This window comes from Contarinia nasturtii, unplaced genomic scaffold (assembly GCF_009176525.2).
Source record: "Contarinia nasturtii isolate CC-2019 unplaced genomic scaffold, AAFC_CNas_1.1 Cnas_scaffold_1627, whole genome shotgun sequence".
Lineage (NCBI taxonomy): Eukaryota > Metazoa > Arthropoda > Insecta > Diptera > Cecidomyiidae > Contarinia > Contarinia nasturtii.
Window position 1 is genome coordinate 468185 of NW_022198962.1, and position 13899 is coordinate 482083.

At 33.1% G+C, this 13899-nt stretch overlaps 2 protein-coding genes across 2 annotated transcripts; both read left to right on the top strand.

The window, feature by feature from the left end:
* The first annotated feature begins 1373 nt into the window (after positions 1–1373).
* On the top strand, positions 1374–4828 carry LOC116346646 (probable cytochrome P450 6a13). Its single transcript, XM_031776808.1, has 7 exons — positions 1374–1612; positions 2835–3072; positions 3132–3227; positions 3337–3530; positions 3606–3730; positions 3810–4176; positions 4244–4828. The coding sequence occupies exons 1-7, from the start codon at positions 1431–1433 to the stop codon at positions 4524–4526; spliced, it is 1485 nt and encodes a 494-aa protein (XP_031632668.1). The 5' UTR covers positions 1374–1430; the 3' UTR covers positions 4527–4828.
* A 121-nt stretch (positions 4829–4949) lies between these two features.
* Positions 4950–13624, top strand: LOC116346652. Its single transcript, XM_031776818.1, has 19 exons — positions 4950–5535; positions 5607–5798; positions 5876–5945; positions 6017–6143; positions 6214–6678; positions 6755–6878; positions 6937–7102; positions 8888–8994; positions 9134–9198; positions 9702–10166; positions 10233–10332; positions 11662–11991; positions 12057–12245; positions 12310–12379; positions 12453–12579; positions 12645–13002; positions 13062–13165; positions 13224–13347; positions 13431–13624. The coding sequence occupies exons 1-19, from the start codon at positions 5175–5177 to the stop codon at positions 13598–13600; spliced, it is 3714 nt and encodes a 1237-aa protein (XP_031632678.1). The 5' UTR covers positions 4950–5174; the 3' UTR covers positions 13601–13624.
* Positions 13625–13899: the final 275 nt, after the last annotated feature.

Below are 13899 nucleotides of genomic sequence, written 5' to 3' on the forward strand. Positions count from 1 at the left end.
CAAAGTATGTGAATATTCGAAATGATTGCTGTTACGTAGTAAAATATGTTTTGCATATGCGCAATGAGCGCTAATATCGTAGATTTTTCTTTATCGATTCCACCAATACGACATCTACTAAAAAACTCGCCGATTTCTGTTACTAGTGGTGTTTTAATACAGCTCGTGTAAACGTACAAAGGAACACACTGACTCCGATTCTGTGTTTGCGTATGTATTACAAATTCTGCACTCAGTCGTCAATCGTAGCTGCTTGTGCAAAATTTACAATACATACGCATACACAGGATCGGAGTCTGTGTGTTCTTTTGTATTAGTTCATCTGTAATACAGCCATAGCTGTATAGCTCGCTCGAGCTGTGTCAAAGCAACAGTAGTAACAAAAATCGGTGTCTTTTTTAACAGATGTCGTATTCGTAGAATCGATAAAATTAATTTGTATGGGGAATATACGATACTAGTTCCCATCGCATATGCGACACACAGAAAGTTATGTGAAAAATTTAAAATTTCTAACACCTTTTGTTCCATTTTCAATTGTTTGAGACTGTGAAACGATGAAAAAGAAAGAATAGAGAATTGCGTTGATCCAAATCATGACACAAACACACCGAGCATACAAGCAACCAACTTCGAATTCACTTATAATTTAATTTCAACATAAAAACTTGAAAAGGATCAAGAAGAAAATGAAGGAAGAACAAAGTGTATTTTATTTTAATTGTATATGCATTGTCCGAGGAAAGTAATGTACATTTTTGGGAATATTTTTCAAATTAAATGTAAGTTAACAATTCAAAGTATGAACATTTTAACTTTTTGACATTTACACTTTAGCAACTGCTTCAAAAAGTCTAAAATTCACTCAGCAGATACTTTTATAGGAACTATTCTGTGATTCAAGTGCAAATTGATTGATCAATTAAATGAAATCACATAAACGATTGAACGGGTTGAAGATAACAATTGTTCAATTGAACGTGTGACGTGCTATCAAATGAACTTGCACAATGATATACACTAGTGGCCCACTGTGATTTCGGTCGCAATTGAGTAAACACTCAATATGAGAGAGTAATAATAGTCACTTGTCATCATGATCATGGTACGTTTTTGTTTGTGCAATATTTTGTTCAACACTTGATATTTTGTTATCTCATCGAATTAATACGATTGTACTAAATGTATTCCGTCTACACTAGATTGCTCTGTTTCCGATTTATTCATAACATGATGATTTGCGATATATGTACTAATAATAATTTATCGTGTGCAAAAAAGTCAAAGTTTGTTATATTTTTCTCATTCAATCATTTAGCTATTTATCAATTTGCACTTGAACCAAAGATAATGTCTATAAAAGTGGCCACTGATTGAGTACAAATTTAGTTCAAAAACGGCTGCTAAAGTGTAAATAACAAAATGTTAAAATGTTCGTGCTTGGAATTGTTTTGATTTTGATCACTTCGTTCTACATTTGGTTAAAATGGAATTACTCCTACTGGAAACGACTTCAAGTGCTCGGTCCGAAACCAACGCTTTTGGTGGGTAATGTTGGACCAACTTTTACCTTTTCGGAACATTGGGGTATACTAGTCGACAAATGGTACAGGTATGTGAGAGTGAAATCAGTGCTTCGTTCGTTAAAAATACTTTTCATTTCAAGTGGGGCCGCTCGTAGTCGAGAATCGACCACTAAATCGTATCTCTTTTTTAAAAATAAAGAGTCTTACAGGAGTAAGACGAACTTTTCCGCACGGTGGTAGATGCGTATTCTATTAAGCTATTTCAAAATAATATTTGTTCGATTTTTCAAGCCTTTCAAGCGGCGTAAAGTTCGAGACCAAAAAATATGTTTCAACTTTGGCATCGAAATATTCTTTTATTTAATAGCAGAAGTACTCGGAAAAGATTTTTCACACTTCATGATGAACCCATTTGTACGACATTTGAAAGAATTCTATTTTCTATAAAACACTATAAAAAATATGTCTGACGTTAATTTTGCCATAAACATTATTTTTGAAACACTTTTCATACAAAAGTAAAACAAAATGGATTTTTGTATGGGAATCATACCTGTATGGTATCGTAAGCACGTGAAACTTTGCACAGGTTATTTTTTTCACAAAAAAAAACCATTCGAAAAGTTTGGAGAAATTTAAACGAAAATTATGAGTACCTCCCATACAAAATATTCTTTTTTGAACCAAAAATTGAAAATTTTGTATGGGAGGTACTCCTAATTTTGATTAAAATCTCATCAAACTTTCAGAATGTTATTTTTTTGTGCAAAAAATAGTCTGTGCAAAGTTTCACGTCATTAAGGTGACGGCATGGCTCCCATACAAAAATGCAATTTTTTGGTGATTTTTTCAAGGAAACTGTATCAAAAAGTGATTGTATCTCAAAATTAACCTCGGATTCGGTTTTCTCGTGCCAAAAAACCCCCCAATACATATTTTTGAGTGTTTAAGTCTAATGATTTCTATTCCTCGGGACCCCCAATCATCCTGTTCAGTCAGATTTTAAATAACTTTTCTGGGGGGTGAGATAATCGATGGACAAATTTTGCGTACGGCGGACAACGTACGACGTACGACGTACGACGTGGAACAGACCCACACCAACCATGCTCAAAACGGCCTGATTCGGGTTTTCTGACCTCAGAAACGTCCAGAAAACATGTTTTTGAGGTTTCGTAAATTTTGACCCATTGCAATACTTTCCCCTTTCACACTAGGTGTGTGCGGAAAAGTAATAAATTCCAGTACTTCAGTGAGTTGTGCGAGAATCCAATTGTTTTAAAAAGTGTGAATTCTTAATTTTTACAGAGATTATTCAAACGAACCATACGTTGGGTACTATAAACTCTGGAATCCAGCTATTTTAGCTCGGGACGCTGATTTGGTAAAAGATGTGATGATTACAAATTTCAATATCTTTCGTGAAAATGGTGTTAAGGCGAGCAAAAAATACGATCCACTATTGGCTGCAAATCCATTTTTTGCTTTAGATGAAGAATGGAAAACCCTGCGCAAACAATTGACTCCAAGTTTTTCGCCAAGCAAAGTAAAGTGTAATTTGATAAATGAAAACATTTTTTTTGCTCAAGATAAGTTTGCTTTCAGCTCAAAACTATTTCGCCGATGATGACTGGCGTTGGAGATGAATTTATCAAATTTATAAAATCTTATACATCTGATCACGATTTTGAGGCTAAGCATGTAATTAAAAGTTATACTTATTATATATTTTAAAGATGTGAAATCAGAACAACTTCAATGGCGACAAGGACAGAAAGTGTCTAATAAAGTGTATCTCTTTTTTTTCTAGCTTTCAATGCGATTCATTACTCAAAATGTGATGAAGTGTGCATTTAGTATCGATGCCGATAGTTTCAATAAAGATCACGACTCCGAATTTCTTTTATTATTAAAAGAAATATTCGATCCATCATTATTAGTTGGATTAAAATTTTTGGCGTGGCCACATCTATCACAAACTGTCGCTGACCTACTTCCATTTCCGTGAGTGATGTACAAAATTGTAAATGATAAAGAAGCAAGCAAGCTTGTTTAATTTTAAATTAATTCTATTTCTAGATTCATCACCAAATCCACAGACCGCGCCATTCGACATTTGATTGAAACAAATAAAGCGGCACGATCTGGAAATATTCAAAGTCAAGATTTTTTCCAAACAATGCTTGAGATTCAAAGAAAATTTAGTAAGAACAATATTTTGTATAAATTTTGTTTTTTATTAAACTTCAATCGATCACTCTTTTCCAATTCTTAACAATGTAGATTTCGATGATACTTTATTGGCTGGTCATGCAGTTTCTTTGTTCACCGAAGGCACTGAAACTTCAAACACAACCATGTCATATGCTTTGTACGAATTAGCAAAAAATCCAGAATGTCAAAGGAAATTATATGACGAAATTTCGAAAGTACTTTCAAAATACGATGGACAAATTACATTTGATGCGATCCAAGAGATGCCCTATTTAGATGAAGTAGTACTGGAAACATTACGAATCCATCCTCCCGTGCTAACAATGAGTAAAGTTTGCACCGAAAACTATACTTTGCCAAAAACTAATGGACAATCGGAACCAGTGACCATTCGACCAGGAACTTTTGTTCAAATCCCCATATACTCTATTCATATGTAAGTGTAAAAATGAATAATTCATTTTGGTGTTTTAGTCTTTAATTGAAACTTCGTTGGAAAACAGGGATCCGAAGCATTATCCAAATCCAGAAGAATTTCGGCCAGAACGATTCAATGAGGAAGAGCAACGCAAGCGTCATAAAGGAACTTATTTGGCTTTTGGAGAAGGACCGCGTATTTGTCCAGGCATGCGATTTGGAATGTTACAAGTTAAATACGCTTTGGTACGCGCCGTTCAAAGTTTCAACATCAAACTTTCGCCGAATCATAAACCGATTGTTTTAGATACACAATCATTTTTATCCGTTCCAAAAGATGGTATTCTTGTTCGTTTTGAATGTCGATAAAACTATGCTAAACTATTCATTTTTCTTTTGTCAATTTAGCGAAGCAAAATTATTTGGTCACTTTTCTTCATTCATTTTGTATTTAGAATTAATATTAAACGCACTAACTTTCAATATTATTGTTGGACAATGTTAACACATGGTCCACTTAAAAACAAAATTTCTTTTGTATGTAATTAACTGGTTAAAATGCTTTAAATATGATATTCATACTAAATTTAATAAATGAAAGAAACCATTGTTTCATTGGAAACAAGGACAATCCAATTTTCACTAATAAACTGAACTACATTTAAAAAGTGCTTTATTTTTTATGATTTTAACCTTTCTCGATTTTATTATTGCTGAGTCACGATATACATGTGAAACACCTTATCGCCAGAAAAAAATGAGTTTGAATTGTGTAATATTTCAAAAGACCTTCAGATATACTTCCACTCTAATTTAGATTATACAAAAATAAAAAATAAACATGTTTTAGACAGTAAATTACCATCTAAGTTCTGAATTTTTTGTTTTTAATCAACAAATATTAGAAACAAACTTGTTCACAAAAAAAAGAACATATAAAAACTTTCCGTAGTTTTGAGTACATTTCCAGTTTAAATTGAACGTTTAATAAAATAAGTTCGCTCCAAAGTGTGTGAAATGATTGCTGTTACGGTATTTGTGGCGTTGATAACGTGGGCGATAGTAAAATATGTTTTGCATATGCGACACACAGAAAGTTATGTGAAAAATTTAAAATTTGTAACACCTTTTGTTCCATTTTTTGGTAACATACTTACGTTGATTAGAATTTCGGGTGACAATGCTGAAACATTCTCTGAATTATTTGAGACTGTAAAACGGCAAGAGACTCCATTAAAATCATACATTGGCCATGAATTAAATATTATTTTAGATAAACCAGAAGATGTGAAAACGATTCTCACGTCACCAAATTGTCTCGATAAACCGTTCATGTACAACTTTTTCCCATATAAACATGGACTGTTAAATGAAAGATGTAATTTTGATTATGTTTTTTGTTGCCAAAATGTGAAGAAAAGCAATCTGATTTTGTGATTTCTTTTTAAGCGGGTAAGCGTTGGAAACCGATCCGCAAACTGTTCAATCCGATGTTCAATTTGAAAATGTTGCAGTCATTCATACCAATTTTCAACGAGAAAACAAGAAAGCTAGTAAAACAGCTTGAAAAAGAGGTTGGAAATCGAAAAGGATTTGATATAGAGCATTATGTAGGTGCCTGCAATTTGGATTCGATTTGTAGTGAGTATTTTTTTTTTTAAATTCAAGGTTGAGTAAAGGATTTGTAAATTTAAATGAAATAATATTTTTTCGGGTAGCCACCATTATGGGTCTCGACATTGATTTGAATTCTAGTGGAGGAAAGGAGTTCATACGCAGTTTTGATAAGTAGATATTTCAGTTTTGCAGATAGAAGGCCTATTCGAAATCAAGTCACATTTCTTTATTTTATATTTTAGCATTCATAATGTAGTCGCGAGGCGGATAGCCAGTCCCTGGACATATTTTGATTCAATTTATCGCTGGACAAATTTGTACAAAGAAGAAGAAAAAGAAGTGTCCGCTATGCGTTTTCTAACCAATAAGGTATTATTTGTTTACAGTTTACAATGGTTGTGTTTATTACATTGAATTAATTTTAACCTTTTACAACTAGGTCTTTGATGAAAAAACCAGAGCCCATTTGGCTCTTGAGAATAATAATCCACCAGAAAGTCTCGATTGCGGTTCGAAAAGAGCACATCTTCCAATTATTCCGTTGTATTTTGAAGGAAAACTGAGCGAGGAATTGGTGAAACAACAAATCGAAACATTTTTGGGTGGGGGGTATGAAACAACTGCCTTAATTACGTCTTTTACCATTCTTACACTTAGCATGCATCCGCATATACAAGAACAAGTATTCGACGAATTGCATTCGGTGTATGAGACTCAAGATGAAGAGACAACCTATGAACATATCCGAAAATTGCATCTTCTAGACCGTGTTATCAAGGAAACTATGAGACTCTTACCTCTGGCTTGCTTACTCTTACGCACTACCACTGCCGAGATACCAATCAGCAAATGTACACTTCCAAGAGATACTTCGATTATTATATCAGTCTTCACAATGCATCGGGTAAAATTATATGAAAAATCCTCGACACACAAATTAATCGGTTTTTAATTGAATTTTATCACATTTTATAATACAGAGAAAAGACATTTGGGGCGATGACGCGAATGATTTCAATCCCGATCATTTTCTGCCGGAGAACGTTGAGAAGCGGCATCCCTTTGCATTTGCGCCGTTCAGTTTGGGTCCTCGTAACTGCATTGGTAGGCCAATCTTACGTCAAATTGTCCATTTCTTTTAATAGCTCTTCTTAATTCGTAGGTCATCAGTATGCAATGTTCTCAATGAAAGTGATGCTGTCGACCATATTGCGCAAATTCAAATTCAGCCCAGTGAAATTAATGAAAATGTCAGACCTAAAATTAACATTTGAAATTACGCTGAAGTTGGTGGACAAGTACTTGGTGACAGTATCACCGCGTAATTGGTAATTGTATGACTTTTTTGGCGTGTATATTTGCTGGCTCAAAAAGAAATTTGTCATAAAATAAAAATGCGAATAAAATTGCAATTTTGAATTATTAAAACAAAAAAGCATACTTCAACATTTGTGGACTTTAGCAAAAAAATAAAATAAATTTTGATGAAAAAAGTGGTGTCAATTGCTTGCTTAATTTTTTCCATTCTTTATGTGAAGTAAAAAATGCATTTGGCGGGCATTTGTGGACTTTGAAGAAATACAAACAACATTGAAATAAAAAGTATTTTTAACGAATAAAGCACTGATTTCACTTGCACATTCCTGTACCGTTTTTCGAATATTATACTCCAAATTTACGAAAAGGTAAAAGAGTTGGTTCCAAAAGAGATGGTTTCAGCTATCTTCTAAGAAAATGCATTTGACTCTTTTTGATTGTTCAAGAAAAGGCTAGTTTCTAGTATACTTAATTCCATTGAATTTGATTTTCTTTTAGTTTTTTTAGTATACAAACAAAACTGAAAATATTCTGATTATTTCTAGTGCATTCACACAGAATAAAATAGAATCCATCGTTCTTTCTGAACCATCATAAGAATAGCATTGGCAATGTATTTTGAATGGCACTGCTAACGTATTCTTTACGACGGATTTCATCCATATAAAATGTATTGTCAATACTTTCAATAGGAAAGAATCGACATGAACATTTTTTCACAAATGCTCTACTATGCTGTGATTTTTTATAGTAAAAATCATGTCTTTCGCCTATGGCAAAGGTCATAATGGAATATATCTGTAGTTGAGAAAAACTACTTTATTTTAATGGAATGACTTACACAAACCAAACGAAAAAACATTTAATAACTGAAAACATTAGCAATGCATACCCGTCTTTATAGTATGTTTTTATTTTTTACATACTTTAATGCCTTCCGACATGAGAACATGACTCGCTGCTGCAATGTTTCCAACTATAGTGTCTGAAGACGCACATCGCGTCTAATTGTCTATTAAATTAATTAGCTAACTCTAACATACTACTCGAATTTGTCGACTACTTTGCTTACTTGCAAATTATAAAACAAGTGAAAAAGCGGTCCAACCCCATATAAAAGTACCACATTTCAAACGATTTACAGTTTGCCGTCAACCTTTCATCACATAACGTCTGAACAAAGCAGAAGAATAAGTTCTAAAAATGATAGCAGTGACATTGATAGTGATGTTTGTGATTTGGGCGATCATAAAATATATCTTGATTATGCGCCACACAGAAAGTTTTGTTAAAAATGTGAAATTTCAAACTTCGTTCTTTCCATTTGTTGGAAACCTCCTTTCATTAGTTAGAAAATCACCAGAGGAGATTTTCCAAACTTTTACTGAATAGCTCACAAAGATACACCATTGAAATTTTATCTTGGCACAAAACTATTTGTTACTCTCAATAAACCTAGGGGGCAGACACGTGGAATAGGATTAGACTTTTAGTGTAAAGATTCGAGAAATTGCAATGAAATAGCAACGCCTGTGAATGGATTCGCGTGGAATAGCGAAACAGTGCATGGAATAGCAAAAATTGTTTCACTTCAAATCCATTTGACACTTCTTTTGACGTTTATTGATGGATTAGTGGAATATTGCGGAATAGCAGAATTAATATTTTTGATGGAAACAGTGCATGGAATAGTAAAAATAGTTTCGATTTCATATTTGTGTTTTTGGATTAGCAAATAGCTGGATTAGTAATTTATATAGTGGATTCGGAATTTATTCTTGGTGTCTCCCCCCTAGCAATAAACCGGAAGATGTGAAAGAAATTCTCATGTCATCAAATTGTTTTGATAAGCCGTTCATGGCTGAATTCTTTCCATTTAAAAATGGAATTGTCATCGAAAGTTGTAAGTATTATTATAGACATTATATTGAGATATTTTCAGCCAGATATCGTCAGGAGCTAAAATTGATAATGTCTGGTATTATTAAGTTGTATTAACTGTTAATTTAACATTTTGATTAACATTGAAAATTCTTTTAAAGCTGGTGCACGTTGGAAACCACTTAGAAAATTGTTGAATCCTGAGAGACGAGGTCGGAGGACCAGAGTTTAATTTACTAAATTACACGTCCGCTTGTGCTTTGGATTCGATTTGTTGTGAGTATTTTGTAACGGTCAACATTTTAATAACAAAGTGAAAAAAAATTTATTTTTGCTACTGTTATGGGAATCGATATTGACTTGAAATCAAACAGAGGAAAGGATTTCATCGAGAGTGTAAACAAGTAAATATGTCTGATAATATTATGTCAAAATAACGTAATGACATATTTTGAAAATATGACAAAACTTCACTCTAACTTTTTAAAAGAGATGACTAAATGTCTTAGACATAGAAAAATCGTTCAAAACACATTAAAGAATGTTTGCTTTTAGCGTTCTTGATTTGGCATTACAGCGATGCTCACAACCGTGGACTTAATTCCATTCGATTTTTCGCTGGACTAATTTATACAAACAAGAACAGGAAAATTTATACAATCAAATATGGTAATATTTTATTAACAAATTGCGGGTCAACTATAATATACACATCAATATACTTAAAAGGTTTTTGAGGAAAATATCAAAGTGCATTTGGCTGCAAAGTGTGATAATCCGTCTGGAAATTCCGAATATCAATGGAATAAGGCGCACCTTCCCTTCATTCCGTTGTATATCGAGGGAAAAATGACCGAAGAATTAGTTAAACAGCAAATTGAATCGTTTTTGATAGCTGGATATGAGACAACAGGTTCTGCTACGGCTTTTGCCATTTTGGCGCTAGCCATGCATCCGCACATACAAGAACAAGTCTTCAAAGAATTACGCTTGGTCTATGAGAGTCAAGACGAAGAAACCACTAATGAACATATACAAAAGCTGCATCTTCTAGACCGTGTTATCAAGGAAACTCTACGACTATTTCCAACTGCGCCAAATCTTTTGCGATCAACCAGTGATATGGTATCAATCAGCAATTGTACACTTCCAAAAGATACTTCGGTTATATTATCAATCTTTACAATGCACCGGGTATATCAACGGCGAAGTTGTCTAATTTTTAATTTCTGTTGAGATCGCTTTTCGTTGTTATTTTAGAGAAAAGATGTCTGGGGCGATGCAGAGGAATTCAATCCATATCATTTTCTACCGGAGAACGTTGAGAAGCGACATCCGTTTGCATTTGTGCCATTTGGCGGTGATCCGCGTCTAGGGGACATTCATACTAGAAAAACTAGTGAAACTAGCAGCAACTAGCAGCGACTACCAAGCACTAGCATATTATAGTCCAAAGCAAATGAATTGAGGCATGTAAAATATATTGTAGCATGCGTAAGTTGCTTGCAAACGAACCAAGTGAATAGCGGAGACGCACGAAAACGAAGTGAGTGAATAGCGACAACGAACGTTGTTATCCGTTGCCGCAATATCGTGCGTCTCCGCTATTCACTTGGTTCGTTTACAAGCGACTTAAGCATTACTGTTGTTTCTTTTATGTATCATACGATACGTCTAGGTAATTTCAAAACACTAGAAAAACTAGCCGCTACTAGCAGCACTAGTGTACTCACTAGTAATACTAGTAAGCGATTAGCGAATACGTAAATAAAACTAGCTTACTAGAATTGCTACGAATGTCCCCTAGGTCCGCGTAACTGTATTGGTATGCTATGCCCTCAACAAATATTTAAAATGGAGAAGTGCTCACCTAAAATTTGAATATAACTATTCGCAGGCTATCAATATGCAATGTTCTCAATGAAAGTCATGTTATCGGCTATTTTGCGCAACTTCCAATTCAGCACGCAGCTAACCATGTCCGATCTCGAATTATGTTTTGATGTCTCGTTAAAGTTGAAGAACAAGCATATGGTTCGTCTTGTGCACCGTAGTTGGCAATTTTAAGATGTAATTCCGGTTTGATTATGTGGATTTAAACTTCGTTACATTGAATTTTTAAACAAAAAATATGAAAGGAGTTATTGAATTGTTTTTTTTTTTGCCAAATCATTGTTCTGATTCAAAATATTTTTTCAAATATAATAAATAAATATAAATCTGCATAAAAACATACTCTCTATTCTTATCTCATTGCTTGTTAACTTGTATATAGTCAGTATATTAAAAAAGACGACTCACATTGTGACCTTGACAAAACATTTTATTGATTAATTGTCTGTGTTAGCTTAACACTTCAATCCAAAAATAAATATAATAAATTGAATATTGGTAAATTTGCAAGCAATAAACAGTGACTTTTCAAAATCATTCTGGATAGGTCGAAATTGCAATTTTTTGTAATATAAATAAGTTTTTTGTGTTGAATCAAAACCGGATTTGCAAAAACGATATCCAGACCGAAATGGCTTTCGTTTTTTTTAAATATAATTTATCAACGTTCTATAGATGAAATTTGATTATAAAAGAGACTTGTACCTATTGTGCGCGCTTTTAGTTGAGTTCTAAAGTTGTTTAAATTAACAGGTGTAAATCCCAATAAAAATGATTATATTGCCATTATTTGTAGTGCTAATGACGTGGGCTATAGCTAAATACATTTTGAGAATGTATAATTACGAAAGATATGTAAACCATTTGAAATTTAAACGACCATTTTTTCCATTTTTTGGAAATATATTTTCATTTGTTGGATTGTCTCCAGCTGAATTATTCAGTGAATTTGTTCGATTTGCAACCGAAAGTGAAACTCCATTAAAGACATACATCGGATCGCAACTGGTTATAACCTTAGATAAGCCCGAAGATGTGAAAGCTGTTCTCATGTCGCCAAATTGCCTCGATAAGCCATTTGTCTATGATTTTTATCCATCTCCAAACGGGATAATAACACAAAGATGTAAAAAAAATTAAAAAGATTGTTGGAAACGTCATTTCTTAAATTGTGTGTTTTTTTTTTTTCAGCGGGAGCCAAATGGAAACCAGTTCGTAAATTGTTAAATCCAATGTTCAATTTGAAGACATTGCAATCATTTATACCAATTTTTAATGAGAAGACGAAGTACCTTGTGAAAGAGCTGGAAAAAGAGGTTGGAAAATCAGCTTTTGACATCATGACATATGCAGAAGATTGTACATTGGACGAAATTTGTTGTAAGTATTGTATAAAACGCTGTGAAATTTTGAATAATTTTTTTTTTCTGAAAATAAATATTAGCTACGGTAATGGGGCTTGATATCGATTTGAAATCTAACCAAGGAAAGGAATTTATCCACAGCATGTCTGCGTAAATACTCTCAGCAAATCTACATTTAACATTGAGCTCTTGTTTTTCTAACTATTTCCATCACTTTTTCAAGTGTTTTTGATATTATCGTGCACCGATTTACCAGGCCATGGATTCACTACGATTTCACTTATCGATTTACAAAATTATACAAAGAGGAACGAAAACTACTGGAAAACATAAGAAATTTAACGAATCTGGTAAGATTTTGAACTTTTTTTTTATTTCAATAATTTTAAAATAATATTTAAATCAATGTTGATAGGTTTTCGATGAAAAGATCAAGGCTTTTGAATCAAACAATGGCCGTTCCTGCAGAGATGATAAATATCTTTCGAAGGGACCTCACATGCCACTTATAGAGCTATTTATTGAAGGAAAACTCAGCGAAGAAATGGTCAAGCAACAAATTGAAATAATTATAATGGCTGGTTTTGATACAACCGCAACAACTACCGCTTATGTAACTTTAATGTTAGCAATGCACCCACATATTCAAGACCAAGTTTTCAAAGAGTCACAGATGATTTTCAAGGCACAAAACGAAGACATAACTTATGAACATATTCAAAAAATGAATATTCTAGATCGCGTAATTAAGGAAACAATGCGCCTATTTCCAGGTAAATTGAAACAAATATAAAAAGTGAGAAAAATCAAATAAAAATATATCTGTTCCAAGTGGCTGCATTGACGTCCCGTGTATCTACTAATGAGGTATCGATTAGCAACTGCGTTCTACCAAAAGATACGGTGTTTGAAGTCGCAATTTATACATTGCATCGGGTATAATAAACATTTAAAAAGTTGAAAATCATCCATTACACGATTTAACAAATTTTAGAGGCGAGACATTTGGGGCGATCACGCGAATGAATTTAATCCAGATCATTTTCTGCCAGAGAACGTTGAGAAGCGGCATCCATTCTCGTTTCTTCCATTCAGTGGTGGTCCTCGTAACTGCATTGGTATGCCATAAGTCTTGCATCGTCTTTTTTTTTTTTTTTTTTTTTGAAGTGAAAATATTCATTTTAACTAAAACTGTTTTCAGGTTATCAGTACGGAATGTTTTCTATGAAAATCATGTTATCGGCTATTTTGCGACACTATAAATTCAGCACCGATCTAAAAATGTCAGAACTTAAGACCAAATTTGAAATTCTCCTAAAACTTGAGAATAAACACATGGTTAAAATTGAAAGACGCAATTGGTCCAATTGAATGTTTAGCATTGTGTAAACTAAGCTGGGGTTTGAATTCTGTTATTGTTGATTTGTTTTTTTTTTTTTTCATAAAGTGTAATTTATTATTTTAATATTAAAATTTTATTCAGAATTGAATGAATCTAAAAATTCATTGTTATTTTTTTAAGCTACATATAAAAGTCGTGTAAAATTGGTCAATTCGTGTAAATAGAGTAAAATTTGAAATTCGTGTACAAAAAATCGTGTCCAAAACGAATCAATTCGAGTGTAGAAAAATATTGTTTCGTGATCAAAATAAAATTAGTACGTTTTGTT

Coding starts and splice junctions, on each gene's coding strand:
- LOC116346652 (XM_031776818.1), top strand. CDS start 5,175: ATGATTGCTGTTACGGTATTTGTGGCGTTGATAACGTGGGCGATAGTA. Junction 10,167..10,232: donor CAATCTTTACAATGCACCGG/GTATATCAACGG, acceptor TTGTTATTTTAG/AGAAAAGATGTCTGGGGCGA. Junction 10,333..11,661: donor TGCATTTGTGCCATTTGGCG/GTGATCCGCGTC, acceptor CATTATTTGTAG/TGCTAATGACGTGGGCTATA.
- LOC116346646 (XM_031776808.1), top strand. CDS start 1,431: ATGTTCGTGCTTGGAATTGTTTTGATTTTGATCACTTCGTTCTACATT. Junction 1,613..2,834: donor CTAGTCGACAAATGGTACAG/GTATGTGAGAGT, acceptor TAATTTTTACAG/AGATTATTCAAACGAACCAT. Junction 3,073..3,131: donor CAAGTTTTTCGCCAAGCAAA/GTAAAGTGTAAT, acceptor GTTTGCTTTCAG/CTCAAAACTATTTCGCCGAT.